General features: G+C 61.0%; 2 protein-coding genes across 5 annotated transcripts in view; one reads left to right on the top strand and one right to left on the bottom strand.

The window, feature by feature from the left end:
* RSPH14 (radial spoke head 14 homolog) overlaps positions 1-27,557 on the top strand; it is a 94,738-nt gene that overhangs the window by 25,496 nt on the left and 41,685 nt on the right. The window lies entirely within an intron of this gene.
* The window catches only part of GNAZ (G protein subunit alpha z), a 53,587-nt gene that overhangs the window by 8,497 nt on the left and 17,533 nt on the right, over positions 1-27,557 (bottom strand). Inside the window, exon 2 of the mRNA XM_023646688.2 lies at positions 21,560-22,752. Coding sequence (XP_023502456.1) covers positions 21,560-22,282 — 723 coding nt within the window. The 5' untranslated portion in view covers positions 22,283-22,752. The remainder of the gene's footprint in view (positions 1-21,559; positions 22,753-27,557) is intronic.

Genomic DNA, 27,557 nt, shown 5'->3' with positions numbered 1-27,557 from the left:
GATGAGCAGTGTGTAGGTTTGTGCCCAGGATCCAAACCCACAAACCCTGGGCTGCTGAAGTGTAGTCTGAGAACTTAACCACTACGCCATGGGGCTGGTCCCAAGAAGTGAAAATGCACATGAAGACTTGCGCTTGCTGTTGTCATCATTAGCTGTGGGGCTCTGGGCCCTTCACTGGAGTTGCGAGCCTTGGGTCCCCATCTGGCTGCAGGGCAGTGGAGCCACAGGCACACTGCATGGCACCTGTCCTGATGCAGGCCCTTGGCCAACCTCACTGCCTTTTGGGGGTAACATAGGCCTCCCACCCTCCTGTCCCGAGAGGTGGCAGGCTGTGTGGGCCCGGAGGTGGTACTCCTGGGACACTGGTCCAGTTCACCCTGTTCCAGACACCCTCTTGTCTCTTGTGTGGCTGCGTACTCTGGAGGTGGTGGGACCGGCACCTCCCTACCCTCCAAGGTCACATTGGTTTTGGGCAGCCATGTACAAACGTCGACTCATGCTGAATGTGCCGTCAACTAGGACCCTTGTCACATGAGGGCAAACAGGTGGAGGGCCATCCTGTACTGATGGGCAATTCTCACTGGGTGGGGAATATGCCAGGGAGGTATTGTGGTAGCGTGTGACAGGGGGTATGGCTAGGAAAGGCTCTGTACTGACCCCTCCTGTCTCCCTGTGCACTCACTGTCCACCAGGTCCCCACCCACAGGGCCCAGCGCAGGGCTCGCTGTGGTCACAGCACAGGGCAAGGCCAGCTGGCCCAACCAGAGGTCCCACAGGAGTCTCAAGCCTTAAACTTCACATAAAATGCAGGTGATGGCAAGGTTTCAGCTCTTCCCAAAAGCAGCCTGACCCTGGGGCCTGGGCGGCCTGGAAAGCCCACCTGCTGGCACCTCGACACTCCTTCACTGTGAACCCCCGTGTGAGTGAATGAGGTGGAGTGGCCGACGAGGGTCAGAACCCCTGCTCTGCCAGCCACCAGCTCTTAGCTGTTCTGACCCTCAGTTTCCCCACCTGGAAAACGGGCTCTATGGGTGCACCTCCTCACGAGGTGGCTGAGGCTAAAGTGTGACGTGCATGGAAAGTTAGTCCCCGTGCCCTGGCACCAGAGCCTGCTCGCAGCCCTCACGGGTTTGACTCTGAGATAAAGGGGGAGGCTTCCTGGAACAGGGGCAGAGCTCTGAAAGGGAGAGTGGGGAGAAGGAAGAGGCCTGGAGCCGCGGCGTCAGCGTACTGGCGGGGCAGTGGAGAGGGTGCAGCAGGGGGCCGGGGCCCTGGCGCTGGCTCAGCTGTTTGGGGCTCCAGAGCCCAGGGAGGCTCTGCCCTGCCCTGGGACTCAGTTTCCTCATCTCTAAGATGAGCTCTCAGTCCTTTGTAGTCTGCAAAGCCCAAGTCTGCCCGCTGTAGAAGAGCCTGGCGTGTTGTTCGTGGGAACCGTGAATTCAGCCTTTCACATTGGAAGCAGAGCTGGGAGGCTGGGCTGCGGACATGAATGAGCTCCATTCACCACGGACGGAGCTGGCTCCGTGGCCGCCCATCCCGCGGCTGAGCCATCAGGCCTGGCCTGGGCAACAGAGTGCCAGGCTCCAAGGGTGCCGAGAACAGGACCAGGCAGAGAGGCTGCCTGGCAGCATCCTGGCTGGATGGGCCGGATGGGAGGTTTCATATGGGGCTGGACGTCAAGCTGGCATCCTTCACAAAGTAACAGCCAAACCTCTGGCCCCTCTGGGCTCCCTCTGCGGTGGAAGGCTCGGGGGCACCAAGATGGGGGGCTGCCTGTCAGCCAGTAGGGTGTGGCTCGAGTGGCATGGGGGTGCTGCTGACCCAGTGAGTGGCATGTCCAAGTGGGCAGTCTGGTGTCCATCCTCAGTGTGGTGCCAACTGCCCTGTCCCCCTCTGTTACCAGTGGAAGCAAGTGAAGCCCAGAGTTCTGTGTTCTGGGCCTGGCAGCAGGAGGGGCCTCCTAGAGCTCCCTGGCCCATCCTGAGCCCTGCCAAGGGGCAGTCTGGGCCCAGGTGTCCCCAAACTTCTCCAGTGGGGAGAGGTCACACGGGTCCCCCCTCAGACCCATGCCCCGAGGTCCTGGCAGGTGCACAAGGGTAGGTGGGGTCTGTACTGGATAGGGGTGCAGCTGTGAAACAGTGTGAAGGCAGGCTGTGCCTCCAGAGTAAAGCGGCTCCAAGGACAGCATCAGTCCCTCAGGCAAACAGCTTTCTCTGCCTCCAAAGAAGTCGGGGGCAGATCTTTGGGGGTGAGATAGGGATGTGTGTCTCTTTTAAGGCGAAGCTGCAGAGAAGTCTAGGGTGACCTGGGGGTGTTCAGGTGGCCCTGCTGGGTGGCCAAGGGAGGCAGGTGGAGGCTGCACTCAGAGTGCCCCTGGTCCTGGGCTCCGTGGAGAAGAGGCCACGCTCTGCTCTGACTGCGCGCTGCCTGGTGCCTCAAAGCCCTATGCTTCCCCAGCCAGTCCACTAAGGGTCCTCATCCTTCCAGAATTCATTTCCCTTTTGGGCTCTGACTCGTCCCAGGGGAGCTCAGAGGTGCAAGACTCTGGCCTGTATCTACCCTCAGGTTGAGGGGTACAGGCGGGAGGGCTCCCTTGGGAACAAGGTGGAGGTGGCAAGAAGCAGAGCAAGAGTTCCAGAATGGGCTGGAGGCCTCCTCCCGGCTGTGCCTCAGAGGGCCAGGGGCTGTCCCCGAGGGTGGCTGGACGAGGAGGAGTGGGACACAGCGGAGGAGGGAGAGGTGCTGTCAAGAGCAGGGGACAGGGTGGGCTCTGGGGGTGAGAAGAATGCCGGGAACAGCAGGGCCTCATCTGGGCACAAGGCCCTGTGCCGCTGTCACAAAGATGCCATGTAGTCAATGTTGGACGCTCTGCTCTCCTTCCACAGCAGTTATAGCCACAGTGGGGACCTGTGGCCAAGCAGCTGTCCAACACAGGCCTTCCTGGGCTATGAGGCATCCCGTGCCAGTCACCTCCTCTGAGAAGCCTCTCCCGACAGCCTCCTCCCCATCTCCAGGCCCCCAACACCTGACAAAGATGGTGGGGCAGCAGCTGGGTTCTGCCCCAAGTGACAGAGACATCTTGGGTCTCCCATGCTGCCAGACTGGGTCTTGTGCCTGCGTGCCTCCCTTGCCTGGTCCTGGCCTGGAGATTTGTGGCCGCACTCCCTGACCAGTGTACGGGTGGCTGTGCTGCAGGGCAGCCTCTTCGGCTCCACCACTCTCCTTTTGAGCCTTAGTGGGAGGCCACTGTACACATTCACCTGTTCTCAAGGAACTTAGGATGTGTATGGGGGGCGATGGGAGGAGCCAGACAGAAACCCCGCAGCAAGGCGGCACGCGGCTCCTTCCTGGTAGAGGCCGAGAGCGGGAGCAGGTGGAGGAGGCCTGAGTCATCTCTGCTCAGGGCTGCAGGGACGGGGCTGCAGGCAGGGGGACGGGGCGCTCAGGCCTCCCCAGGTAGCTCCAGCTCCAGGCTGTTGCCTGCTAGAATCCATGTTTCTCCATACCCCGCCCCGCCTGGTACTGAGCCCCCTCCCGGGAAGTGCCTCCCAGAGGGCAGGGCCTGTGTACTCAGCTCACTCAGGTCTGGATGGAGTCACCATAACCACATGCAGACAAGAGGGCAGACATGGTCATGGTCCAGCCTCCCACAGGGAGATGGCAGGCGAGGAAGCCTCCGAGCTGCCCTCTGCGCTCACAGGGCCCAGGAGCACGGCAGCCCCTCGGGTCCTTCCCGCTGCTGAGCTAGAGTCTATGACAGCAGCTGCCACCCGGGGTGGGGCTCCCCTCCCTCTGCTCAGCTTAGTATCCAGACACTCAGGAGACTTGCTGCCGTTTCCATGACAACTGGGGAGGAAACCTCCACCCTCAGAGCCTCACACAGCAACACAGACCTATGGCAAGAGAAAGCTGCCTCCTTGAGCTGGGCCAGGCGTCCCTCCACAGGGGCTGGCAGGCCTGGCCCTGGCTGGCCAAATGCTGTCCATCACTGTCTGCTTACTGAGAGCATGGAGGAGGGCCTCTGGGAGTTGAAGGGACCCCACTCTCCTCGAGGGACCGGGCAGTGGGCAGGGAGGAGGGGAGGTCCTTTCCGTGACCTGCTCCTGGCTAGAGCACCCCTGGATGGGGTGGGCCTCCTGCTGGGACAGGAGGCGAGATGCTGGCATTGTTACTGAAGGAGCACTGGATGGTGTCTCGCCCTTGTCGCCGTGTGGCTGTGTTAGCCTCAACAGCGCCCCTGATGGCTCTGGGCCTTACTTCCTCCTCTGTGTAGGGGTCACCTTGCTGCCCAGATGACCGCCAGCTCAGTTCATCTCAGAGAAGCGGCTATAAGGGGTTCCCCGACATGCCATGGAGGGAAGCCACGGGCTCCTCCCAACATTTCCATTTTATAGATGTAGAAACTGGGGCTGCCAGGCCCCTGTGCCTGGCCCACTACCCCCACCCCAAGGAGAGCCCAACAGCCAGAGCCACCCCTCAGGGTGGTCAGCCCCCCACTGCTACAGGCCTCAGGAAACTGGGAGGTGTCTGGGGACAGAGCTGGATGACCGGGTCACTTCCAGACCAATCTGGTTAGCGCTCCCCACTTCTTCCTCCCACAAACCTAAATGCTGCCGTGCTGGACTGGAGAATTGGATTAATGAGGTTAATGAACCAATGAGCCCCTGACTGGCCCGGGAGCCAGTCTGCAGGGACAGCATAGAGGGGGCAGTGCTGCGGCCAGCCGCGGGGACGATGGGGTGAGCTGGGAAGTGCTGCCACCCACTGCCTGCCCTCCCTCTCCTGGGGCACCCAGGGCCTGGGGGCGGGGGGAGCAGCCTTCTCCCTCAGGGCAGCCCAGGCCCCGGTCAGCTGCACCCACTCCCCAAGCCTGGTCCTTGAGCTCTGCTGCCCCTGGAGCTGTGTGTGAGCCCTCGGGACGCTGCAGGAACAGCAGCTCATGGCCTCACACCCCTCCACCCACCCCTCCCCTCTCCCAGCCAGTCAGCCCATCTGACCTGACCCCCTTTTCTCCCTGGCTCACTTTGGCCCTGAGGCTCCCTGGGTGACACGTGTGGGACAGTCTGAAAGGGCAGCAGCTGATCCTTTAGCAAAGCAGGAAGCAGCCCTGTGGGCTGGGGGCCTGAGACAGGAGCCCGCGGAGGGCAGGCTCCACCCCAAACCCCATCTAAAGGCGGAGCCGGCTCCTCGGTCTCCAGTCGGGCTGCCTCCCCCCCAACCCCCGCCCTGCTGCAGGTCTGTGGCGGGCTGCCCCCCCCCCCCCCCCCCCCCCCCCCGGCCCTGCTGCCAGGTCTGCTGCAGGCTGCCTTGGTTCTCCTTGAACTTTATTTTACCCAAGACTCTCGGGTCCTGGTAGCTGTGAAACAGTACTACCGTGAAATGAGTCACAATAGAAATGTGGTCAATAGGCAATAACAGGGAGGCCAGAGGCCTGGCGTTCCCCCAACTGAGTGCTGTGCTGAGATGAGCCCAGACCACCCCAGGTGGTCACTCTTGGATGCACCTTAGGCTCCTACTGAGTGCAGAGCATGCTTCTGCCTTGAGGGACAGAGAGGAGCAAGGAGCAATCCTGGCTTGAGAACTGAGTCCCCCAGGGGAGGGACACACATGCCACCAACTGTCCAGTACCACACCATGCAAGCAGGAGGGCAAGTGGCACAAAGGGGCGATTACACAAGAGCTGACTTCTGCCAGAGAAGGAGGCACCCCTGGCCATGGGCGCGACCCCACCAACAGAGGTCCGGGGAGGTGGGGTACGGCGTGCAGAGGCTGGGGTTGGGCTGTGGGCTCTGCCTGCATTCTGTCCCATCGAAGGCTCCTCCAGACACACCAGGCACCTGTCCACGCCTCTCCTCCCACTGCCACCACCTTTGTCTCTCACTGGGACCCAACTCCCTGCTTCTACTCTGCGACTGCCCTGAGACCCCACCACAGCCAGATCACTTCCCTCCCCGTGCAAAGGCCTGCAGCAGCTTCCGTCAGAGCTGAATGACGCCCACACCCTGCCTGGCTCCCTGACTCATCCCCGGCAGCACGCTCCCCTCCCCGCCTTGGGCCTTCCATGCTGTTCCTCCCCCTGGTTCACAAAGCTGGTCAGCTCCCCAGGGCCTTCCCTGACCTCCCCACCTGAAGGACACCCCCAGGCATGACCTTAACCCTGTCCATTAATTTGCTATATGGCTTTGAGCCCCATCAGACCCTGTTCTTGTTATCGCTCATCTTCTGCCCATGAGCTCAACGCCCGGTTTGTCCAGGGACTGCCCTCTCCAGCACACAGCAGGGTGCTCTGCCAAACTCAGGGCAAAGGCAGGCGGGGCCAGATGGCGCATGTTGTAGGCATTAGGGTAGCAGTTGTGTGCGGGGCTGGGACGAGAGGAGGTGTGTGTGCCTGACTGCCCCTGACTCGCCTGCCCGCCGGCTCGGCCGCACCTCCCCTGGGCTGGCTGTAAATGCTCTGCCCCGGCCGGGAGGGGAGGGGCCCAGCCTTCTCCCTCCTGGGACCCCTACAGGTGGCGGGGGCCAGGAGGGACAGCAGGGCCGGGCCTCCCTCCACTGCAGCAGGCCCTGGCTGTCCTGGCCTTTCACAGACAGTTGGCCCGTGTCCTTTCTCACTCCAGCTCCGTCGTTCAGTAGCTCAATCTGGCAAAACAGCCTGAAGAGGCAATAGGCAAGCCAGCGCTCTTCTGGCTTTAACCCTGAGGAACTGTCTGGGCCTCTGTCCTGGTGGATGAAGCCGCGGGTTTTATTTTCCTACTTTAGCCCCTGTGGTCAACCCCAGGGTTTTGTGTACAGAGGCCCCAGGCCCCAACTCCCTTGGTGCGTTCCAGTCAGGAAGAAGGCCTGTGGGACTGTCCCATTCCTGCTTCCCTCACCCCCAGCCTCCACTGCCTCCTGCAGACAGACTCCCGAGGCCACAGGACTCCAGTGGAGATGAGTGAGAACAAAAAGATTAACAACTGATGGTGGCGCATCTCTTGCCCGTGGACACTCCTGGGTTTTCATGGGGTCCTCGACATTCCCTGGCCTTCCCCCAGGGATGAGAGAAGGGGCTCTTCGAAGGGTCACTGCCTCTCTCCTCCCTTGTCACCTCTGCTTCCATACCCTGCCTGCCCCGGTACTCGCTGCATGCTCGGGAGCAGTCCATTTTAGAGGACTCAGCCCTTGCAGGCCTTGGGCCAGTGACAGGTGGGGCTTCTCTGGGCTGGGGGGTGTGTTCCCTCTGAGTCCAGAAGTCAGTCTCCGCTTGCCTGTCCCCTGCCCCCCGCCCCCCCCCCCCCATCCAGTGACAAATGCAACGCTCATAGTAACAGCACCGGCCAGGCCTGCCACTTCAAAGAGCAAGGGCTGTTTAAACAAGATAACAGGCTGCCAGTAAAGCCGTAACTCAGGCCCTAATAGCCTGAAACCCATGTTCTGAACCTGCCAGGAACGGTAGAGTGCTACTTCCTGCCTGGTGCACTTCAGCCTTGGGCCCCCTCGCCTCTGACCTCACCCCCAGCCTGGGCACCCACTCCCCAGGGACTGTCTGTTTTTCTGGTCTCTGGTGTCCCCACGTGTACAGTGTGGAGGGGGCTGGGTGACCTGAACTAATAGCAAGAGTGGCAGCCTCCCAGAACCCCCAACCTCCTGGGCAAGGGGAGCCGAGGGTCCTCCTTGGAAGGTGGCACAGGGACTGGCTGTGCCACCCAGGCAACTTGTTCTTGGAAGCTGAGTTTCTTCATCTGTGTGGTGGGGGCCACCCCCTACCTGGCTGGGGGGCTTAGAGGTTGTGTGTGCAGGGCCCCATGACACCACGTGGAGGCCCAGCCTCCTTCCTCTGCCCTGCTCTCATCTTCCTACCTGGACATCAGCCCCCAGGGAGAAAGGACTGTGGCCCGGGTACTAATGTCTCTCCCACAGTGCCTGGCACGGGGCTGAGAACCAGGCGTTTCACCACAGCATGGTCAACCTAGCCCTCACCCTTCCATAGTTTGTGGCCAACCACAACACACAGCCGCTGCGAGCTCTGAGCCCACGCTGTGCCTCGCGGATTGCCCCAACTCCTCAGGAGCTGGGCTAGGGATGAGGGGGCCTGGAGCTGTGCTGCTGGGCTAGCCTGGACCTGAGCAGCCCAGATGGACACAGGTGGCCACAAGATGACCTTGGGGCCACAGCCAGGTCGGTCCCCCACCTCCAGGGCCCCAGCATGAGTCCTGCACCCAGAGTACTTTGTTGTGCCCCAGCTGGGGGTTTCGCCCATCTGACTGAGCTGTCCCCAGGGAGTCTGAGTGTGCCAATCAGGACACCAGCACCCTGCCAAACCCCTGTGTCGGCGCTGCTGTTCCCCAGCACAGGCCCAGAACCCCAAACACACATCAAAATGTCTTGCTTTTTGCTCTCACTGAACCTCAGAATCAATACCTTACAGGATCTGTGACAGAAAGGACCATTCCCACTCCCACAAGTGCTGGCCAGAGCCCCAGGGAGGCAGAGCCCCAGGGGAAGTGTGACATGGGTGGTGGGAATCCTATAACTTGAGGGGGTAACACAGGCATGCTCAGACTCCCACTTCTAGGGCATCGACTTCCCAGGGCAATGCTGGGAGCATCTGCTCTGAAAGGGCCTGGAGCTCCCATGTCTTGCTCCCCCATTTCACACCCAGGCCTAGTGGGGGAAGGGGCCACCAGGCGGCCTGCTCTCGCCTCGATCCCGCCCCCTCCCCCCCAGTCCACTGCTGCTTCAGCTGAAATGAGAAATGTTTCCTATTTGTTTTTGTGTGAAGTCTTGGCCGGGTGATCCCAGTCCCCCTGCTGTCAGTCACCGACGGGAAATTAGCAAACAGCGGGATGCAGGTGCAGGCAAACCGGAGCTGCCAACACAGACACAGGTCTGGCCTGGGGCTCACAGACCGTCACTGTAGCAATGAGGGGAAAGCGGCGTGCAAGAAGCCCCTCCCATTTTCAGCTCCCGAGGACCCCCTGGAACCCAGGAGCCTAACACCCTGGCCTGACACTGTTCAGCAAGGTGTGCGCTCCTGCACTCCTGGGTGCCACCCCATGCCACACCTCCAGGAGCAAAGGCTAGTGAAACCACAGGCAGGCGCCATCCTGCAGGGACATGGGAAGTTGGGGGCAGGAGTAGACATCTCAGTGGGGACCCTCTGCCTGTGGCCAACAAGATGGACTTCAGAAATGCTCATCCTTAAAAAAAAAGCATTTGGGTCATTACTGCCCAACCTTGGCTTCTCCCTCTGAGGAGGTGGCAGGTGCTGGGCAACCACAGCCTTCTGGGGTCTCGGCTTCATCGAGAATCTGATCAAAGCGACACAGCCTCTCTCAGGAAGGGTGCCCATGTGTGTACTGGTGCAGCCACACAATTGGAACATGATTTAGAGAATTTTTCAGGCTCGTGGGACCCTCCATGGCTCCCAGGCACTGCCACAACAGAGGCCTTGAGCCTGAGAATGGCTGCTACTGGCCTAGTGCACATCACTGCATATGCCCAAGGGGTGGCTGGTAGCTTTATTCTGCCCAGGATGTAGTGGGTTGCGGTGGGCTGGCAGGGCTCAAGCAGACCTCCAGGGCTCCAAATGGGGTCCTTGGGAGGAGCTGTTGGAAGTTAGTGAGGGATCACAGCACTAGGATACGGCTTCAAGACTTCTGACAGCAGAGTGCTGTGCGAGTGGGGTGTGAGGGGGCTATTACTGATGCTGACACACCCCACCCCCGCTCAGTTCTCAGCAGCTGATACCAGACGCTCTCCTGGCGCTTGCCTTGCTGGCACCATCTGAGCCTCTCAGCCCCAAGACAGACGACATTACTAAGCCCGTCTACAGGCGTGGCAGGGAGATGAGATAAGCTGGGTGGGACCACATTTCTGGTTCCTGAGTCTGTGTCCTCACTAGGGATGATCGTGGCTTTTGAGTTGTGCAGCTCAGGTGTCCCTGCCTTCTAGGTGAGTCCCCAAACACCTCGCCCCACCTCTAGCCCTGTCCCCATCCACAGCACCCCGAGGGCCGGGCCAGCCCATCTTCTCAGACAGACAGTGTGGGAGGAGAACATGGGATGGTTCAGGGTGACACCCAGGCCACAGGCGGGCAGGACAGTAGGGGCCACATCAAACCAAGGACATGCTGGCACTGTGAGTGTTCTGGGGTGGCCAGGCAGAGACGGCTCAGGGGAGGGGCCACAGAGCCACATGAGCTGTGCCCGCACACAGAGCACTCGGCTGGAGCAGGGACAAAGGTCAAGGGAAGGGTGCACCAGAGGCCAGGCTGGTCAGCAGGTCAGGGCCACTGGCTCTTTCAGTCCAGGCTGGGGCCACACACAGTGTCTCAATCCATGCCCCCGCAGACCTGGAGGACAGTCAGGCCTCTGGCTCCCACGGGTTCCTTGCTGTCCGAAAGAGACCTCCTACCCTCAGTGGCCCTATTCCACTGCAGCAAGGGGGCTGGGCTGCCCGCAGGAGAAACATGTCCCATGCCAGGCCTGACAGTGCCCCCGCCTCTTTTCTCAGAGACCTCTATGCCAGGTGCCCTGGTCAGCTAAGTTACAAAAGGCCAGCCCACTAAGTCTGGGTGTCAGAGGACAGTGTGACAGGCTTGACCAGTGCCATCCCCATCCCGATCCAGTGGTGTCTCTGGCCTCTGTGATGCCTCATTCTGAGGGGCACTTGCAGCCTGGTCCCAGGAGGCCTGTGCACGACTGAGGGGAAGGGGGCAAGACAGCTGCCCATGGGCTCCACAGAGGCCTCCTTGTGGGGTGACAGAAGCACTAGGGACAGGCTGAGGGGGGATGGGCCTTTCCCTCTGCCCTTGGGCCACACATGGTCCCAGCCTCTCTGTGGAGGGCTGGCCTTGGCCTTGGGGGGCTGCATGTTGCATGCAGGCTCAGCCCACTTGCTTGTCCAGGGGGAGCTTGTGGCTGCCTCTTGTGAGAGGAAAATGAAATGGCAGGAGGGCACTATATTCCCCGAAGGCCTATGCTGATTCCCACACAGCCTTCCCAGCCACCCGAACAAGGCAAGGTCACCTGGGCCATAAGTGAGGCCATGGGGGCCGGGAGAGGTTTGCTGACCTGCCCAGCTGCCCAGGGTCTAAGCTCCAATGCCCAGCACTCTCCTCCATGAGAGTATCAGCCCCAGAGTTCCAGGCCCCGCAGGCGCCAGGTGCAGGCACAGGTAACAGCAGGTGTCACCAAACTACGTCTCGTCCTTGACCCGAGGGCCTGTGCTGCTTTACAGATGAGGAAGCCAAGACTGGCCCAACTCGTCCAAGCTGAGGCTTTACAGGGCCAGGGGCCACGTCTGGCTGGGTACTGCTCCCTCTCACCTCCATGGCCCTGTTCTTGGGCAGACGAAGCTAAAAGGAGTCAGAGGGGGCATGCCTGGGAGCCCGGCAGGCAGTGAACAAAGAGCCACAGGGTAGAAGTCTCCCCTTAGCATCTTTCCTGCTGGGCTGAGGGTGGGAAGCCGCCCAAGAACCACAGGTTGCCCAGTCAGCTGTTCCAGAGTGTTCTCTCTCCCTGGTGGATGGTAATTAGCTACAGACCTGGTTTCCTGGAGCCTGCAATACAGGAGCCAAAGGCTGTGGCTTCTGGTGGATGTTGAGCAGGTCGCAGATTTTCCAGCTCTACCCGTCTCTGCGTGAGGGAGGCTGTGCGGCCCTACAGGGAAGGACTTGCCCATGGCCACTCCCCGAGCTGGGCCACTTTGGCCTGGAAGCCCAAGGCCTCCTCAGTCAGGATGCTGTCAGCCTGGCCATGGTCACTGAAGGCCAGAAAATGTGTGTGGGGCTGTGGCCTGGGGCTAGCCTTGGTGGAAACCTCAGGACACGAGGTCCAGGGCCTCCAGCTGACTGTGGTTTTATTAATGAAATTAGACAAAGTACATGAGCCAGGGAGACGCCAACCAGGGGGGTGATGAAGACAGGATTAAGGCGAGTTGCAGCCCAGGTTCCTGGGCCAGCCCGAGCTCGTTCTCTGGGTCTGAGGACACGTGTCCAGTTGGAAGCCACGTGCAGGGAGGAGGGGCACCTTTCTCCCCATCGCGAGTGTCCCCCTCAGATGCCCAGGGCCACCCCCCCTAGTTACTGTTAGTCCAATCTCCCCACAAACTCTAGACCATCAGAGCCAATGGGGCCTCAGGGGGCCCCTACAGATGGGCAAAAACGGCCCTCTGCATCCTGTTAGCACAGAAACACACCTCAGTGTTGTTCAGCGCCAGTCATGGGACTCCCCGGAGTGGCAGACCCCCCACTCCCCATCTATACCGGTTCCCCAGGGTACCCGAGTCGGCTCGGCCGCAAGTGCTCTCAGCCTCCCCCCTTAAGTCCGTTCTTGGTAAGTGGAGAAGTTGTTTTTCAGCTCTCGGATTATAGAAATCCCTTAAAACAATAATAATCTGCATCTTAAAACCCAGAGCTGCTCTGAGGTGTACGTAAGGAGCAAAGCTAATGCACTCAGGAAATTAATTACCCTGCTGGCCCGGGAGGCTGGCCAGGAGGCCCCTCTGCCCTGAGGCTCCTGGTCAGCTTGGAGTGGAGACTTGCTGCTGGTCTGAGGGGCGTTGTCCAGGGCAGATCATGTGGCAGAGGGGGAAGCACAGAGATGCGGGCTTCACAGAGGCCCTGGTGAACCCTAGCTCGACCACTGCAGGGTGTGTGGGCAGCAATGCCCACCCCAGACCCTTCTGGGGATGGGATATGGCACCTGGGACCTCGTCCCTTCCATAGGGTGCTTGTGCCCTCGCTCTCCATGGCCCCCAACAGCCCCTCAGTCCTGCCTTTGCTGGCTGCTCCCACCGCCCCCACGGCCCAAGCTGGATTCTGTAAGGTCCAGATCAAGTCCAGATTACCACCCCACCTTCGTCCCAATCTGCCCAGGCCCTGCTCCTGGCTTCTCTGGACTCAGACAGCTGCTTCACAGGGCTGCCTCGAGGCCGGCCACAGGGCCAGTGGAAGTGGCCCTCTCTGACCACTCAGGCCACCCCCATCTGACGTCAGGGGCAGAAGGGGCATGCTCGTCTCTGTCCCTGGACGATGAGCTCGCTGCATGTATGAGGTGTGTAAGGAATGCTCCCTGAGCGAGTGTCACAGGGCTTGTTCTCTCAGACGGAGAAGAACACAGGACGGGCCCAGCATGCATAGATGCTCTAGTGTTAGTGTGCTAGCGTGCCGACAGAGGAAGCAGAACTCCTCAGCTCCCAGAGAAGGATTCCCATACATCTGCCTGGGGAGAACTGGAGGGGGAAGGCCCAGGACAAGCACGGAGCCACTCTGGCAGATGACTGTTCTCAAACGCGATGAACAGGAACAGAAATGACACATGTGGTCACGAGGCCACAGGGAATCGTGGACGAGTCACAGAGGAGACTGAGAAACAGGGACACTGCCCGGCTCTTCAGGAAGGTGCAGTGACTCCTGTAATGCACTGCCACATGAGCCTGACCCGGGCAGGCTGTCCAGCAGGGTTTGGGGTTCACTGGCTGGGGGAGGCTCATGAATGTTTAATCCTGGGAGAGGCCTGATGTGTAGCCCCTCCCAATTTCCGTGGTGTAATTACTCTCACCTGGCTGATTTTAAGCTCCTAACATGATGTCAAACAACTCATAAACTTCCTAAAAATTGAAAAATTGGCACTTGCGAGCTGGTTCCAGCCAGGTCCAGCCCTCCAGGGGACTGGTGCGCAGAGAGTGGGGCTCCACTGCCACTGACCCTGGGTCTCAGCACCCTCCTCCACGGGTGAGGGGCCAGCTCTGCCTGCACAGGGCCCCACTTGCTCCTTCCCTCAAGGCTTGTCAGCGCTGGGGCAAGAGGCTGACCTACGGTGCCTATGAGGGAGGCCCTCACCGGAGCCTAGGCTGGCCAACTTCCTGTTTGGGGAAGGCCACCAGTCTCAGAGATCTGAGAAGTCTGTCACAGTGGAAGAGGCCAAGTGATGGGCATGGCATCCCAGCTGCTGCCCAGCTGTGTTCAGTGACAGCCTGTGCCTGGGAGGGGTAGGTCTCTAGTGACACAGCAGGAGGCGACTACCATAAAGGGGCAGCTGATATGTTCAGGGGCAGAGCTAGGTCTCCAAGGATGAGGAGATGAGAAGGGCCTACTAGGATCCCAGAGCTCCGCTAGGCAACGTGGAGTGGGGATGGGGTGGGCCCCACACTGAGCAGCAGGTGGGCCTCACTCCAGAGCCTGACCTTGTCCTTCCGTTAGGCCGACAGGTGACAGAGGACCTACACAGGGCAAGCAGCCAAGCACAAAGGTAGACAGGAAGTGGGAGCCCTCAGAAGCTCCCAGTGCGACAGGGAAGGAGGGATGAGGAAGTGCTACTGACAGTGGCCCAGGGGGTTGTCTCTCCCTGGGAGCAGAGGGAAGGTGGTTTTAGCCCAAGGATCGGAAATGTCAGCTGGCAAGTGCTACGGGCAACAAATAGGCACCTGGCTGTGCTGCAGAGGAGGGAAGGCTGTGGGCCGCTGCCTTCTCCACTCTCCCTCCACCTCACCCCTGCCCAGCACGGCAGGAGCAGCACCCCAGAGGGGCTGACGTGAAGCCCAGGGCCCTGGGGAAGCAGACACCTATCACCACCAGCTGCTCACCGAGTGGCGGCCACAGGCTCATGCCCAAGGTCCACCAAGGTGAGAACCAGACAGCATCAACCCCGTTATGGCGAAGAAGGGCCAGCCAATGCAGCAAAGGACTTCAGCTGGGGTTAGGGCCTGAGGAGCCTGCATGGGGGTGGCGGACTGTTCACAAGTGCTGGCAGTGCCTCTGGGCCACCAGCAGTCTAGCTGTGAGTGGGTGCCCAACCCCGTCGGACATCTCTCTAATGCTTGGGAGGGGTCAGGGGCCACAGAGAGAGAGTTGGTCTAGGCCACGAGGGGACCCCGGCTGGGGAGAGTACGTGGCCAGCAGAGCCCTGCATCCACCTGCGCCTGCCTCAGAAGGTGCTGTCACAGCCCTGCCAGGGGCCTGGCCCTCTTGCTGCCTTTGCCTCTGCATAGCCTCTCAGATCTGCACCTGGGCTGTCCACTCTGAGGGAACCCAGTCCCTCTGTCAACTGGGCCCTGCCTTCTGGCTCTGCTCCAAGAGGTCTCTGCTGTCCTAGGGTCACCATGATTTGCAGAGGTCACAGACGAATTGCACATGGCTCTGGCAGATCACGAGATTGGAAGGAGCTGCTCGGGGAGACTAGTGCCTGGCAGGGAAGGCCAGGGGCCTCCAGGTGGGTCAATGGCACGCCTCTCTGGCACTGTCCCAAGTCCCCATGGCACAATTCCTGGATCTGTGTCCTCGACCAGGTCAGGAGCAGGAGGCAGAGGGGGGACAGGCTCTGCTTGGGCTCCCTGTGGTCCTGCAACTGACGTGGGGGGGCGCCGTGGGCAGTGCTAACCCTGATGACCACTCAAGTCTCCTGAGCCCAGACGACCGCCCTGCATGCTCCCCGCAGGGAGGCTGGCCACACGGCGGCCCCAACCCTGGCTCCCCGTGGATGGCTCCCAGCTCCAAGGGGGGAAGCCATTCCACACCGAGGCCCTCCCTGGAGCACTCCTGTACCTACAGGGCCTGGGGATCCTGGAGCCCCACAGAATCCCTGGGGGCCCAGTGCCAGGGCTGTGCCTGAGAGTAAGACTCAGACCTGGGACCCAGGACGGATGATCTCTGGGCCTTGGTTTCCTCATCTGTAAAGCTGGCTGGTTAAGGACACTCAAGGGCATGTACGGTCCCTTCCAAATCTCAGCCAGGCTATCAGGCACATCTGCCTGTTTCCCCTGTGTAAGCCCCTCCTCTGTACAAACAGAACCAGCCCCGTCATCAGCAAGTGAAAGCCCATTTCACAGCAGTACCGTGCACCGCCCTCCACGCGACATTGCTCGACACCGCGCCATTGTTAAAGCACTGAGACAAGCTCCCTTTTCGGGCTGAATAACAAAGCACGTGGTAGGGTGGAGGGTACACACTGTTGGAGGACAGCCTTGAGCAGCCCCCTCCTCAGGGTGCACTGCACACACGTTAGGGCCTGCCCCGGGAGGGCTGAGAGTCCCAGCAGCTGCGTACCCAGACGCCAGGGCATGAACCCCGGCTCCTCCTGAGCCGCCCGCTTCTTGACCATCTGCTGAGCAGCACTGTGCGCCAGGCCCTGCACCACAGCACACGCCAGATGGGGTGGGCGGATAAGGGAGCTGTGAGCCTGCCCTCATGGTGTGGTGGGGCTGTGAACCGTCCAAGAGGTTGTGGGGGGGACTCCCCTGGGACAAGGAGGGGCTAGTGGTCAGGGCTGGGCAGAGGCAATCCCTTAAAGTCTGGAATCTGGCTGTGTAGCACCTGCCATCTGCCAACCTGACCCCCTAAAGGGCATGTCCTGGTGTCCCACTTGTCCCCCCAGCTCCTCGACACACCTGACTAGCTTTGTGGTGGATAACTGGTGGGGATGCCAGGCCACCACAGAGAGCCTGGCTGTGGCCCAGACCACCTGTGGCCACAGTTGGTCCTGCATGAAAGCAAAGGAGGGGACACCCCTGGGAACTGCTGCCTGATGGGTCCTGAAGGAGGGGGCAGGTGTCCCCAGGCAGCGTGAGGCATTGTAGAAATAATGTGACTGTGCTGCGTGTGAGCGCCTCTGTTCCCAGCTCCTTGAGCCACTGGGAGTGCTGGGTTCACTGTGGTGTCTGGCCCCCAGCCCGGGCCTGCACAGCAGGTGTACAGTAGGCCTGCCATAGTGCTGGGAATGCCGACAGCTCCACCAGGAATTAGACAGTGGGCAGTGAGCAAGCTCCTGGTGGGTTTTCAGGTGACAGCACTTTGACACTTTACAGCCAGCCCTCTTAATCTGTCCCTTCTGAAGGACTGCTCCACTGTCGAGTGGCCGCAGAGACCATTAGCAGATCCGCAGGGGCAAAGGTTGGGCGGCAAGTGCCTGCCCCCAGCACTTCCCCGCAGCTCTCAGTAGAATGTGAGGGTCCTGCCTGCCAGGGCACTAAAGAGGAAAGGGCAGAGCAACTGTGACAGCCAGCTGAGTGAGGAGCCCACAGCAGCCTCAGGCACACGACCTCTCGGGGCTGTCATGGTGAGGCGGGCAGCCAGCCAGCACCCTCTGTGCCTGAGTGGGGCCACAGCTGAGCCTCCGAGTTTAAAGCCAGTGTCTTTCTTTACTTCCTGGAAGAGCTCCATGGGACAGGTGGAGAAGGCAGGCCAAGCTGCCAGGAAGTGGCCCTCCTGCAGAGGGAGGGCAGGCAGCAGGCAGGGTGGCCTGGCTTGGCCCCCAGCAGCAGGTGTGGCTCAGGTAGAGACCACAGCTGCTGTGAACTACAGGCCTGGGCCCTGGGCCCACCTTGGCCCATGACTTGTCCTAAGCCTGGGTGCCTCCACCTGTCTCCCCTCCCAAGGGACAACAGGCACGGCTGCTACCCCACAGGATCAGTCAGGTGACGCATCCCTGGGCCTCCCACATTGTCTGGGGGAGCCCCATGTGGGGACTGTGGAAGCCCACCTGACTTTGGAGTCCCCAGATCCCTGCCAGGACTGCAGAGGGGGACACAGCCCCATGCCGGCCGAGGACCCTTTAAATCCTTCCCGGACGAGGGCCAGGAATCCTCAGTGAGGCTGGGGGTGGCTCCTGGGGTCTGCCCAGTGCCATGGTCGGTGGGCGCCCCAGAACCTGCTTCCCCGGGCATGACGCTGCCCAGTGCTCGTGGCAGCCCTCCACGCCCAGGAGCCCAGAGCCTGACGTTACCCTTGGCAACGTGCTGACGCAGATGCCAGCCGGGGGATGGGGTGGGGGCAGGGGGCTCCACCAGCCCTCTGTCGGAGGGAAGACGAGGCCTCAGAGCTTAGTGGAGAGAAGAGCTCTGAGGAGCTGTGTCCAGAGCCTGGCACTGGGCCCCCAGGTTCCTTTGGTTTCTGCAAAAGTCGGCATGGCCTGTTCTTGACCGCCTCGCCTTTGCCGGGCACAGGGAGGAGAGTTCAGGGCCCTCCAAAACGAGAAGGCAGGGTGGTGCCCCTGTCCCCAACCCGATGGCGCGCTCGGGAGGAGGGCAGGGGCACAGAAGAGGCGTGCCGGTGGCAGTGACAGGAGCTGCCTGCAGGAGCCGGGAGAGGCGGGCTCTCCTCGCCGCCTGGCCTGCTCAGCCCTGGGCGGCCGGCCCACCTCGGCCGCCAGCCGGCTGGAGAATCACGAAGGGTATTGTCTTTCCTCGGCAGCCTGTTTGTTTTCCATCCTGAGATCTTGCTGGTAGAGCGTGAAAGGTCAGAACCATTTGGAATCCAGTGAATTTCCAGCCTCACTTGTTTCTCATCAAGAATTTCCTTTTCTGGTGAACAACCACCTCCCCAGGACTGCTGAGACCAGGGTGGTGGTGGTGGTGGGGGGCACAGGCCTGGCTGCCAGTTCCTCCCTTTAGAAAATGCCCTGGATGGCCCCCGAGCCTGGCTGCCTCCAGGGGGTAAGCACAGGCCTCACAAGACCCCACAGCCAGGCCGGTGGCCATCATCCCTGCCCAGGGCTGCCCACCATAGTCCCCCCAACAGGGCAGGGCTGGGAGAAGGCCAGAGATGTGAGTCTCCGCAGGGGCAACCTTTCCACTCAGTTGTCCACCCAGCCCAGCTGGGCAGCTACTCGCTCGTACACAAGCAGGGACCCACCCTGTAATGAATGACAGCAATGGAGGGGCATGTAGACACCAGGCTGGGGTCAGGGAAGACCTTAAGAGGAGGTGACACCTGAGATGAGACCTGAAGGATGGGTGCAGGGTAGTGAGGGGCAGGGGGCAGGGTGGTCACGCACTTAAGGCTGGAGAGAGCAGAGCACGTGGGAGTGAAACAAGCCCATGAAGGCCAGAGCAGAGTGGAGAGAGGCAGCGAGGAGGCGGGGATGGGCCAGGGAGCCGGGAAGGCCTCAGGAGGAGAAGGCCTGGCCTTGGGCCCGTCTTTGAGGACACTTGGTTACAGGTTTGGAGAGCAGAGACGATAGCCAAAGCTGTCCATGGAACACGGGATCAACTCAGGGCCCGGCATCCTGCCTCCCACATCCTGGCACACCTGTGGGCATAGGCTCGGTGGGCAGAGCCTGCCAATGGATGGTCTGGGAGCCCGGCCTGGCACCCAGGGAATTCGCCACATCTGCCCTGGAGATGACGGATGAGGCAGCCCCAAGATCCAGGTCCAGGAGGCCTCAGAGCACAGGCTATCACTCGCCTCAGGACACAGCAGCAACAGGCAGAAGCCGGGAGTGCCAACCACTGAGCCCACGTCTGGGGCCTAGCCGGGGCCCCTTGCCTCGTCTCACAGCCTGGTCAGTCTAAGCCCTCTGGCCACGCGATGCCTCATCAAGGAGCCTGACTTGCTTGTCTGCTGGGCTGTCGCCTCCACCCACAACCACACAGGGCGCTGAAGCGGGGGCAGGCAGAGGAGTGACAGGGCTGAAGCCCGAGGGCCCCACAGCACTGGGAGCAAGGCAGGCCTGCCCATGAGCAGCCCTGCCCCTGTGGATGGAGTGTCCTCAGCCTGGGCTCCTCTCCCCGGGGACACCATCTCTGCCTGGGCACAGCCCTCGGGAGGACCGCCAGACGCATGGAGGGGAGGTGAGGAGAGCCCTGCCTGCTGTCTCTAAGCCACCTGCAGCTGCTTCCCTTTCTCCAAGAGGCTGGGCCTGCTTCTGAACCTGATGAAGGGTGCAGACCCTCTCTCACCCAGAAGAACACTCAAGCACCCAGCACAGTGGCCACAGCCTGCAGCCATCCACAGACTTCCTCAAGGGCCACAGCCCCAAGTAGGACTCCCGGCTGAACCCAAAGAATAAAGCCACCACCTGCCTTAAAAAGACCAGGTGAAGGGGCTGGCCCCGTGGCCGAGTGGTTAAGTTCGCGCGCTCTGCTGCAGGTGGCTCAGTGTTTCGTTGGTTCGAATCCTGGGCGCGGACATGGCACTGCTCATCAGGCCAGGCTGAGGCAGCGTCCCACATGCCACAACTAGAAGGACCCACAACGAAGAATGTACAACTATGTACTGGGGGGCTTTGGGGAGAAAAAGGAAAAAAATAAAATCTTTAAAAAAAAAAAAAAAAACACCAGGCGAAGGAGCAAGCCCCTTCTTTGCCATTGGCCCTGTCCCCTGGACCCTGGAGCTGACCACTCATCTCCGAGCACGGTGGATCCCCCCAGAGCATCATCCCTCCTTCCCCTAGGTTCCTGCCAGCTCGCGCCTCCCGAGCCCACGGCACTCACAGCCCCACACCACTTAGAGCTCCTTGTGGACCCCGTGCTTGCCCCCATGCCCACCCCCGCCCGGGATCAAAGGGCTCTTAAGAGCAGATTCTGGGTCTCTGCTGGGTGCTCCTGCTTGGCGCAAAGGCTCTGCTGCAGGGATGACCAGTGGGGCAGCCCCGGCTACACCCAGCCCTTGTCTGGGCCTCCACCACCGCCACTCCTGGGCACCCAGGGAGACTGCAGAGCCTTGTGTGCTCAGCCTTCTGCCTCGGTTGGGCCTACCGTGTGCTGCCCACCTTCTCCTTGCCAAGGGCCTGGCACCTGCTCCTCAAGCTTCTACCACTCAGCACTGGGCCTGGGTTGCCCCTCGGCACCTCCCTGCACTGCTCCCACCTCTGGGCCCCGCCCCCCCCACCGCATGCCTCTGAGCCCCCTTCCCACACAGTGGTTCTCAGCCTAGGCTGCAGGCCTGAAGGAATCCCCACACCCGCCCAACCCCTGGGGATGCAACCTCAGAAACAGATCTTAATCCTATCACCACAAGACCCTCAGACCGAGATGTGGTTGTGGGGCCACGGCCACTATTCCTAGGACCTGGCATGGTGCCTGGGTCTGGTAGGAGCTTCGTGCATTTATTCAACAGCCACGTGGACCAGTAACTGGATGCCTGGCCTGGGCTCTGTTTTCTCTTGTCCTGCAGAGCTGCCAACCTCCCTCCCAGCCTCCAGGGCTAACCCCCACACACCTGACTGCAGCCCGACCTCACCTGCAGTGAAGTCCCTCGTAGCACCCAGCTTCCCCTGCCTCTTCCCCAGCAAGCCTTCCCCAGCTCCTGAGCAGCCAAGGGTCCCTCCTCTGGGCTCTGAGTGACATGGTCTTGGGGCCTAGGGGAAGGCCCCACTCAGCAGGGCTGACCCTCTGCGCCCTGAGAGCATCAGGCTCGGGGAGTGCTCTGCTTGAGGTACCGAGACAGGAGCCACCTGAGCCCGAGGCCTGCAGGGGCCACGAAGGCAGTGCCGTCCGCAGCTGGGTGAGGGCGGTCACAGCCGAGAGGCATCCTGCCCAGTGGAGCCCAGGGTGTGGCGGTTACAGAGAGGGTGTTCAGAGCCCTGAGGGCCTGTCAGAGCACCAAGGTGGGAGTGGAGCCCTCTCGACTGGGGTGGTCAAGGAGAAGTGTCATCTGGGGCAGACATTCGGACAGCAGGCAACACTGTGATGTTCTGTGGTGCCTATGACACCTGCCACGCTCCGAGAGACCGTGCCTCGCAGTAGCAGCCCTGGCTCCCCAGACAGCGGCCTCTCCCGCTCTGCCCTACAGCATACTGATGAGCCCACCTGCATCTAGGAGCCGGCGGCAGGAGCAAGAGAGGAAAAGCCCGGCACTCACCGTCTGGTTGTCCTCATAGAGCTTCAGGTCGTAGCCGCTAAGCTCCACACAGAAGATGATGGCTGTGACGCCCTCGAAGCAGTGGATCCACTTTTTGCGCTCTGACCTCTGCCCGCCCACGTCCACCATCTTGAAGGTGAGCTCCTTGAAGGTGAACTTGTTCTCCACGATGCCTGTGGTCATGTCCCGGGAGCGCAGGATGTCCTCGACCGTGGGGATGTAGTCGGGCGCAGCGATGCGCTCCAGGTCGTTCAGGTAGTAGGCGGCGTTGTCCTCCAGGTGGTACTCGCTGGAGCGCCCGAAGCAGGCCTGCGCCCCCGAGTCGGCCCACAGCCGCCGCATGACGCCCAGCAGCTCGGGCGTGATCTCGCCCTTGCTCTCAGCGGGGCCCGTCAGGGCGAAGAGCTGCACGGCGTCGTAGGCACGGTCAGGGTTGTGGAAGTCGATCTTGAGGGCCGCCAGGGCGCGGATGATGCGGGTCAGCGAGTCGATGGCGTTGTAGATGATGAGGGGCTTGTACTCCTTGCAGGCCTCTAGGTTGAAGCCACCGCTGTGGATGATCTTCATCTGCTTCACGATGGTGCTCTTGCCGGAGTTGCTGGTGCCCAGCAGGAGGAGCTTGATCTCACGGCGCTGCCGCTGGCTCTCCGAGCGCAGGTGGCGGTCGATTCTCCGGGACCGCCGTGCCGCCTCTTTCTCCTCTGAGCTTTGCCGACATCCCATGGTCCGGCAGCGGCGGGCCCAGAGGCGGAGCAGGGACAGGGCGCCTCTCCTTGTCGCCACCAGGCGGGGACGCTGAGACGCGGGCGGTGTGGCCGACGGACCGCCCGACAGATGGAGTCCAGCTGCCCTCGAGGCGCTCAGCGTACGTGGAGGGGCAAGGCTGTGCCGCGCTGCAGTCCCTGCCCCAGTGCCTCTTCTCCAGCCGGCATGGCGCTTGCGCGGTGCGGGAGGTGGCCACGCCCTCCCTCTAGTGACAGTCCAGCTCCCTGGGCCACCGTGGGGCCTGACTCACCACAGTCACTCTCTGTCCTCTCGACGGTGGGAAGCAGTCTGCTCGGCCTGCCTAGGCTGCTGCCGCTTGGTCGCAGGTTGCTGTGGTGATGCTGCTGAGCGCGGCCGGAGGCTGGCCGCCGCTACCGGTGCAGTGGGCGCTCCCTGTGGCCCCCCTGCCTCGGGCATCCGCCCTCCACCTGCCAACAGAGAAGAGGGTGAGCCTCCTCCCACCGCAGGCAGGGCGGGAAGGGCAGCCCTGGGGATGGCGGGAAGTGGCCTGGGGAATCAAACCCCCACAGCTTCGTGGGGGTCTGCAGGGCTCCTGTCCAAACCACAGCAAACAAACACGCCCAGCCACAGCATCAGCCCCGCCCGGAGGCCAGTGTGCCTGAAGCCGATGCCTGAGGAAAGAGCACTTAGTGCTATACCAGGAACTTGGCCTGAGGGTCTTCGAAGGCGGGCACTGAGCCCGGGGCCCACTGCCCATCCCTGCCCTGGACCCGGCCAACCCCATCCTCCCTGAGCCTCAGTCTCCCCATGGGGCAGTCCCGTCGTGATGCCCCCTGCACCCTCGCCCGCAGCTGCTGGGGCCGTACCCACGTGTGCCACAGCACTGATGGGGCTTCGCCTCTCCCTGGCTACGGTGTGGTCCCAGGCTAGGGTAACCAGGTGCCCCCTCTCTTATCGCCTCCCATGGGAGCTGGTCACTCCTGCTGTCTCCCAGGGCAGGACCAGGTGGAGGCTGGCCAGGCCTGGGAGCCAGCAGACAGGCAAGGCCAGGGCAAGGCGGAGGCCACAGGCTGGGAGCCCCAAGGGGTAGACAGTAGCCTGGAGCTGCCGCTGTTGGGTGGGCAGGGCAGCCTCACTCCTGGTGGGTGAGGTGGAGGGAGGCTTAGGCTGGGCAGGCCAAGCGGTGGGAGCAGGGGCTGGTGGAGGGGGAGCAGGGGCAGGGCAGCAGTCCAGGTGTGGGATGCAGGACAGGGCAGAGCACGTCTGAGGGCATTGAGAATCACTGAGTCCAGGACAAGGCAGGGGCAGCCCAGAGGCTCCCCAGTCTCAGACCAAGTCTTTCATGTCCTTGCCCTCCATCCTGTTGTCAATAAGGAACAGCTGCGCTCACACCTAGGGCAGAGCCTCAACACCCAACTGTGCCAGACACCTGTTGACCCAGGACATCTACATGCTCTTCCCAGGGCTCCCCGGTGACCTGCGGGCACCTAGGCCAGGGCCCTCCACACCAGGGCAGCTCCAAAGCTCAGGCTCTGCCCCCCACTGGGAGCCCAGGGGGGCATCTGCCCCCACCCTGACCACACGCACACCTCTTGCCTCCTTTCTCCCACCACTGTTCCTGCCCGGCTGCCCCAGCAGCACCCCCATTCTGCTGTGACCAGCGTTCACCCTTCCAGTGCCCCCATTACCCATATGGCAGGCCCTGGGCGGGAAGGACCCGAGTCCAACAGACTCTGGGAGCCAAGGGCCTTGTCTGGTCTCCTCACCCACCGTTCTCCCGGCTGGCCTCTATGCCTGCTGCTCCCAGCGATCTGCTCTGAGCAGGCTCCCCGCGCCCCTTCTCTCCCTAGGCCAAGGCTCCCTGCCTCCTATCCCCTGAGGCCCACCTGCCTCCACCTCTCAGGCCGCCCCTCCCCCGGGCCAATGGAGCCCCTGTTCTCAGGGCAGGTGTCTTCAGGTCTCAGAGCCTGTCCCTCACTGGTCACAAGCATCTGTGAAAGGCACAGTGTCCAGTGCAGAGCTTGGTCCCCAGCAAGTGCCAGCCTGTGCCAGCCAGTCCCCCAATGTCCCCGTCACCTGTGAGCGCTCCCTTGTTCACTTCTCAGACAGCTTCCATCCCCTCCCTGCCCTCTGCAGCCTGCCTGGGTGCGTGGGACCAAGTGTGGCCCGTGTGCTGAGGCCGTCTCCTCTGGACAGGACGTGGGGAGGGCAGGCCTGGAGCAGCGCAGGCGGACCACGCAGGTGCTCAGTGAGCAGTGGTTGGGGAGGAAGGAGGGAAAGCAGCTGCCTCAGAGAGGCTAAGGAAGTTTCCTGCTTGTCCGCGGTCCCACCACCCGGGGAGGAAGGACGATGAGGCCATGTCTCTGACGAGAGAGCCGTGATTAATGGGACGGCCAGTCGGTGCGGTCCCAACGAGGCTGGACCGTGCTTAGAATGGGCGCCCTGCGACGACCCTGGCCAGGCCCAGGGCAGTGCTCACGGTGCGTGCGCTGCAGAATGGTGCGCACGCAGCACACACGCTTACACGTGTGCATGCAACACACGAGCAGGGGTCTGGAAGGTGTTCACCGAGCAGCAATGAGTTCTAGTTGTGGAATTACAGGGTTTTTTCCTTCTCTGCAGTTTACTGTATTTCAGTACTACACTTGCTTCAATGAACTTTTGTCATCAGAGAGATTTGTAAGCAAGCGTCATGGCACTCGCAAGGCCCCAGCCCCGGGCCATGCCCCTCTGCTCCGGACTGAGCATGTGGGGCAGGGACCCAGGGGCCATGCCCCTGGGTCCCTGCTGATGACCTGCAGCCCCTCAGGTGTGGAAACGAGTCCAGAGGCCTCAGCCGGCTGCCTGGGACATCTGTTCCATCCCAGCAGCCACCCAGGCACTGGGGACCGTCCCTGCCAGTGTGGTCACTCTGGCAAGAAAGCTGATGCCTGTCCTCCTGAAGGCAATGCCAGCCAGGCCAGGTGTGTCCTGTGCTGTTCATTACCATTTTTCTCAGTTTTGTGTTTTAAAATCTGAGGGACAGCCAGGCCCCAAGTGACCAATTGTCCCTCAGCTGGTCAGTGACAGGGACAATGATCACCAAGAACAGCAAGTTCGTCCCACCTCTCACTGCCACCTGAGACCAGCAGGCTCCCAGATGCCAGGTCTCCAGGCCTCAGGGCAGCCTGCAGTGACCCACTGCTAGGACACGGTCTAGCCCAGGCAGGTGACAGGTGACCCAGCCTGGGGCTGTATGGGCTGGTCCCTTGTCTCTGTGAGGCCTGCACCTGAACAGACTGAGATGTCGGCCACTTCCTCGCAGCCCCGTGCGGTCACCTGCCCTAGGAGCTTCTTAAGCCAGATCCTTCCCCTTGCAGCCCAGGCCCTGGGGGCTGCCTGCCCGGCCGGGCTGTGCTCAGGGGCTTGCTCCTCGGTGGCAGTGCCACTCGACTCACTCCTGCCCTGGAACTCTGCTCTTTACAGGCCAGTTCACGGGCGGCCGCCCTGTCCCCTCTGCTGCCTGTGGCTCCTCCACGGCCTCCTCCTCCTCTGCTCTCTCCCACCAGGCCAGGATTTCCTTACAAGCGGTGAGGCCCTCACCAAACACCATGGGCACAAAGGCTTAAGTGCAAGACCTACAACTCTAAAACCCTCCGAAGAAAGCACAGGGCAAGAGCTGCATGATGCTGGCTTTGGCAGTGACTTCTTAGATATGACGCCAAAGCACAAGCAACCAAAGCACAAACAGGCAAACTGGACTTCATAAAAATTTAAAAAATTTACACATCAAAAGACACTCTCAACAGGTAAACAGACAGCCTGCAGAATGGAAGAAAACACTTGTAAATCATTTATCCAATGAGGGATCAATATCTAGACTATATGGAGACCTCCCACAACTCAGCAACAAACACAAACAACCCCATTCAAACCTGGCAAAGGACCTGAATGGACGTTTCTCCAAAGACGTACACACGGCCACTAGCACATGAAAAGGTGCTCAACATCACTAATCCCCAGGGAAATGCCAATGGAAACCACGAAGAGATACCACTTCACACCCAGAAGGACGGCTACTATCAAAACCAAAACAAAGCTGGAAATAATGAGGGCTGGTGAGCACGTGGAGAAAGTGAAACCCTTGTGCATTGCTGGGGGGAATATAAAATGGTGCAGCTGCTATGGAAAAGAGTACGGTGGGTCCTCAAAAAATTAAAAATAGAATTACCAGGGGCCAGCCTGGTGGTGTAGTGGTTAAGTTCATGTGTTTCACTTTGGTGGCCCTGCGGTTCACAGGTTGGGATCCTGGGAGCAGACCTACACACTGCTCATCAAGCCAGGCTGTGGGAGCAACACACATACAAAATAGAGGAAGACTAGCACAGATGTTAGCTCAGGATCAATCTTCCTCACTGAAAAAAATAAATTACCATATGATCCAGCAATTCCACCTCTCGGTGTATACCCACAAGAACTGAAAACAGGGTAGGGCCAAGTGTGGAAGCTGTCTGCCATCTGCATGAGGCTGCCACTGACAGTCACACCTGGGTGGGTCCCTCTGCTAGAGGCACCCTCTTCTTTCAGATCAGCAGAAGGCCCCACTTGGTTCTCCCTGCAGCTCCGTGGGGTGCTGCTGCGTCCCAGGGGGGTAGGGGTGGGGTCAGTGGCCTGAGACCAGCAGGCCAGGCTGTGCTTGGTGCAGAAAGGGAGGCCTGCAAGTGGAAGTCCTCTCTGAGGCTCCTGCCAGTCCTGCTGCTCTCCAAGTCTAATCTGGCCTTTACTGAACCTCCAAGGATTCCCCCCGTTGGTGCAGAGGCAAACGGCCAAGGGCTGGACAACCACAGTGTTCCCTGGTCCCCAGGGCCCAAAACCCAGGACCCCCCACGACAGTGCTGCTGGGTCTTGCTGGAAAGTACTGAGGAATGGGTGAAGGCGTGTACCAGGCAAAGGAGGAGCATGTACAAAGGCCCTGTTGGGGAGGGAGAAGAAGGGAGGGGAGAGGAACCATGGTGTCACTGGGGAAGTAAAGGAAGGTCAGAGTGGTGGACACAGAGAGGAGAGAGGCACAAGGCAAGAGGAGGAGCAGGGCCAACTGGGAGAAGCTCACTTTGTAGCTGCACATTTGTGACTGTGTGGTGGCATGTGTGCAGATCTGCGTCAGTCTGTAGGACTGCACGCGTACGTATGCACTGGTTTAGTTATGTGCTTGCATGTGCAGGTCCGTACACGTGTGTGAGTATGTAGGTGCACGCACACGTCTGTGTATGGCTGTGTGTGTGTGCTGGGAGCA

The sequence above is a fragment of the Equus caballus genome, chromosome 8 (assembly GCF_041296265.1).
Source record: "Equus caballus isolate H_3958 breed thoroughbred chromosome 8, TB-T2T, whole genome shotgun sequence".
NCBI lineage: Eukaryota > Metazoa > Chordata > Mammalia > Perissodactyla > Equidae > Equus > Equus caballus.
The sequence above is the reverse complement of the archived record's forward strand: the minus strand, read 5'-3'. Positions and strand labels throughout refer to the sequence as shown.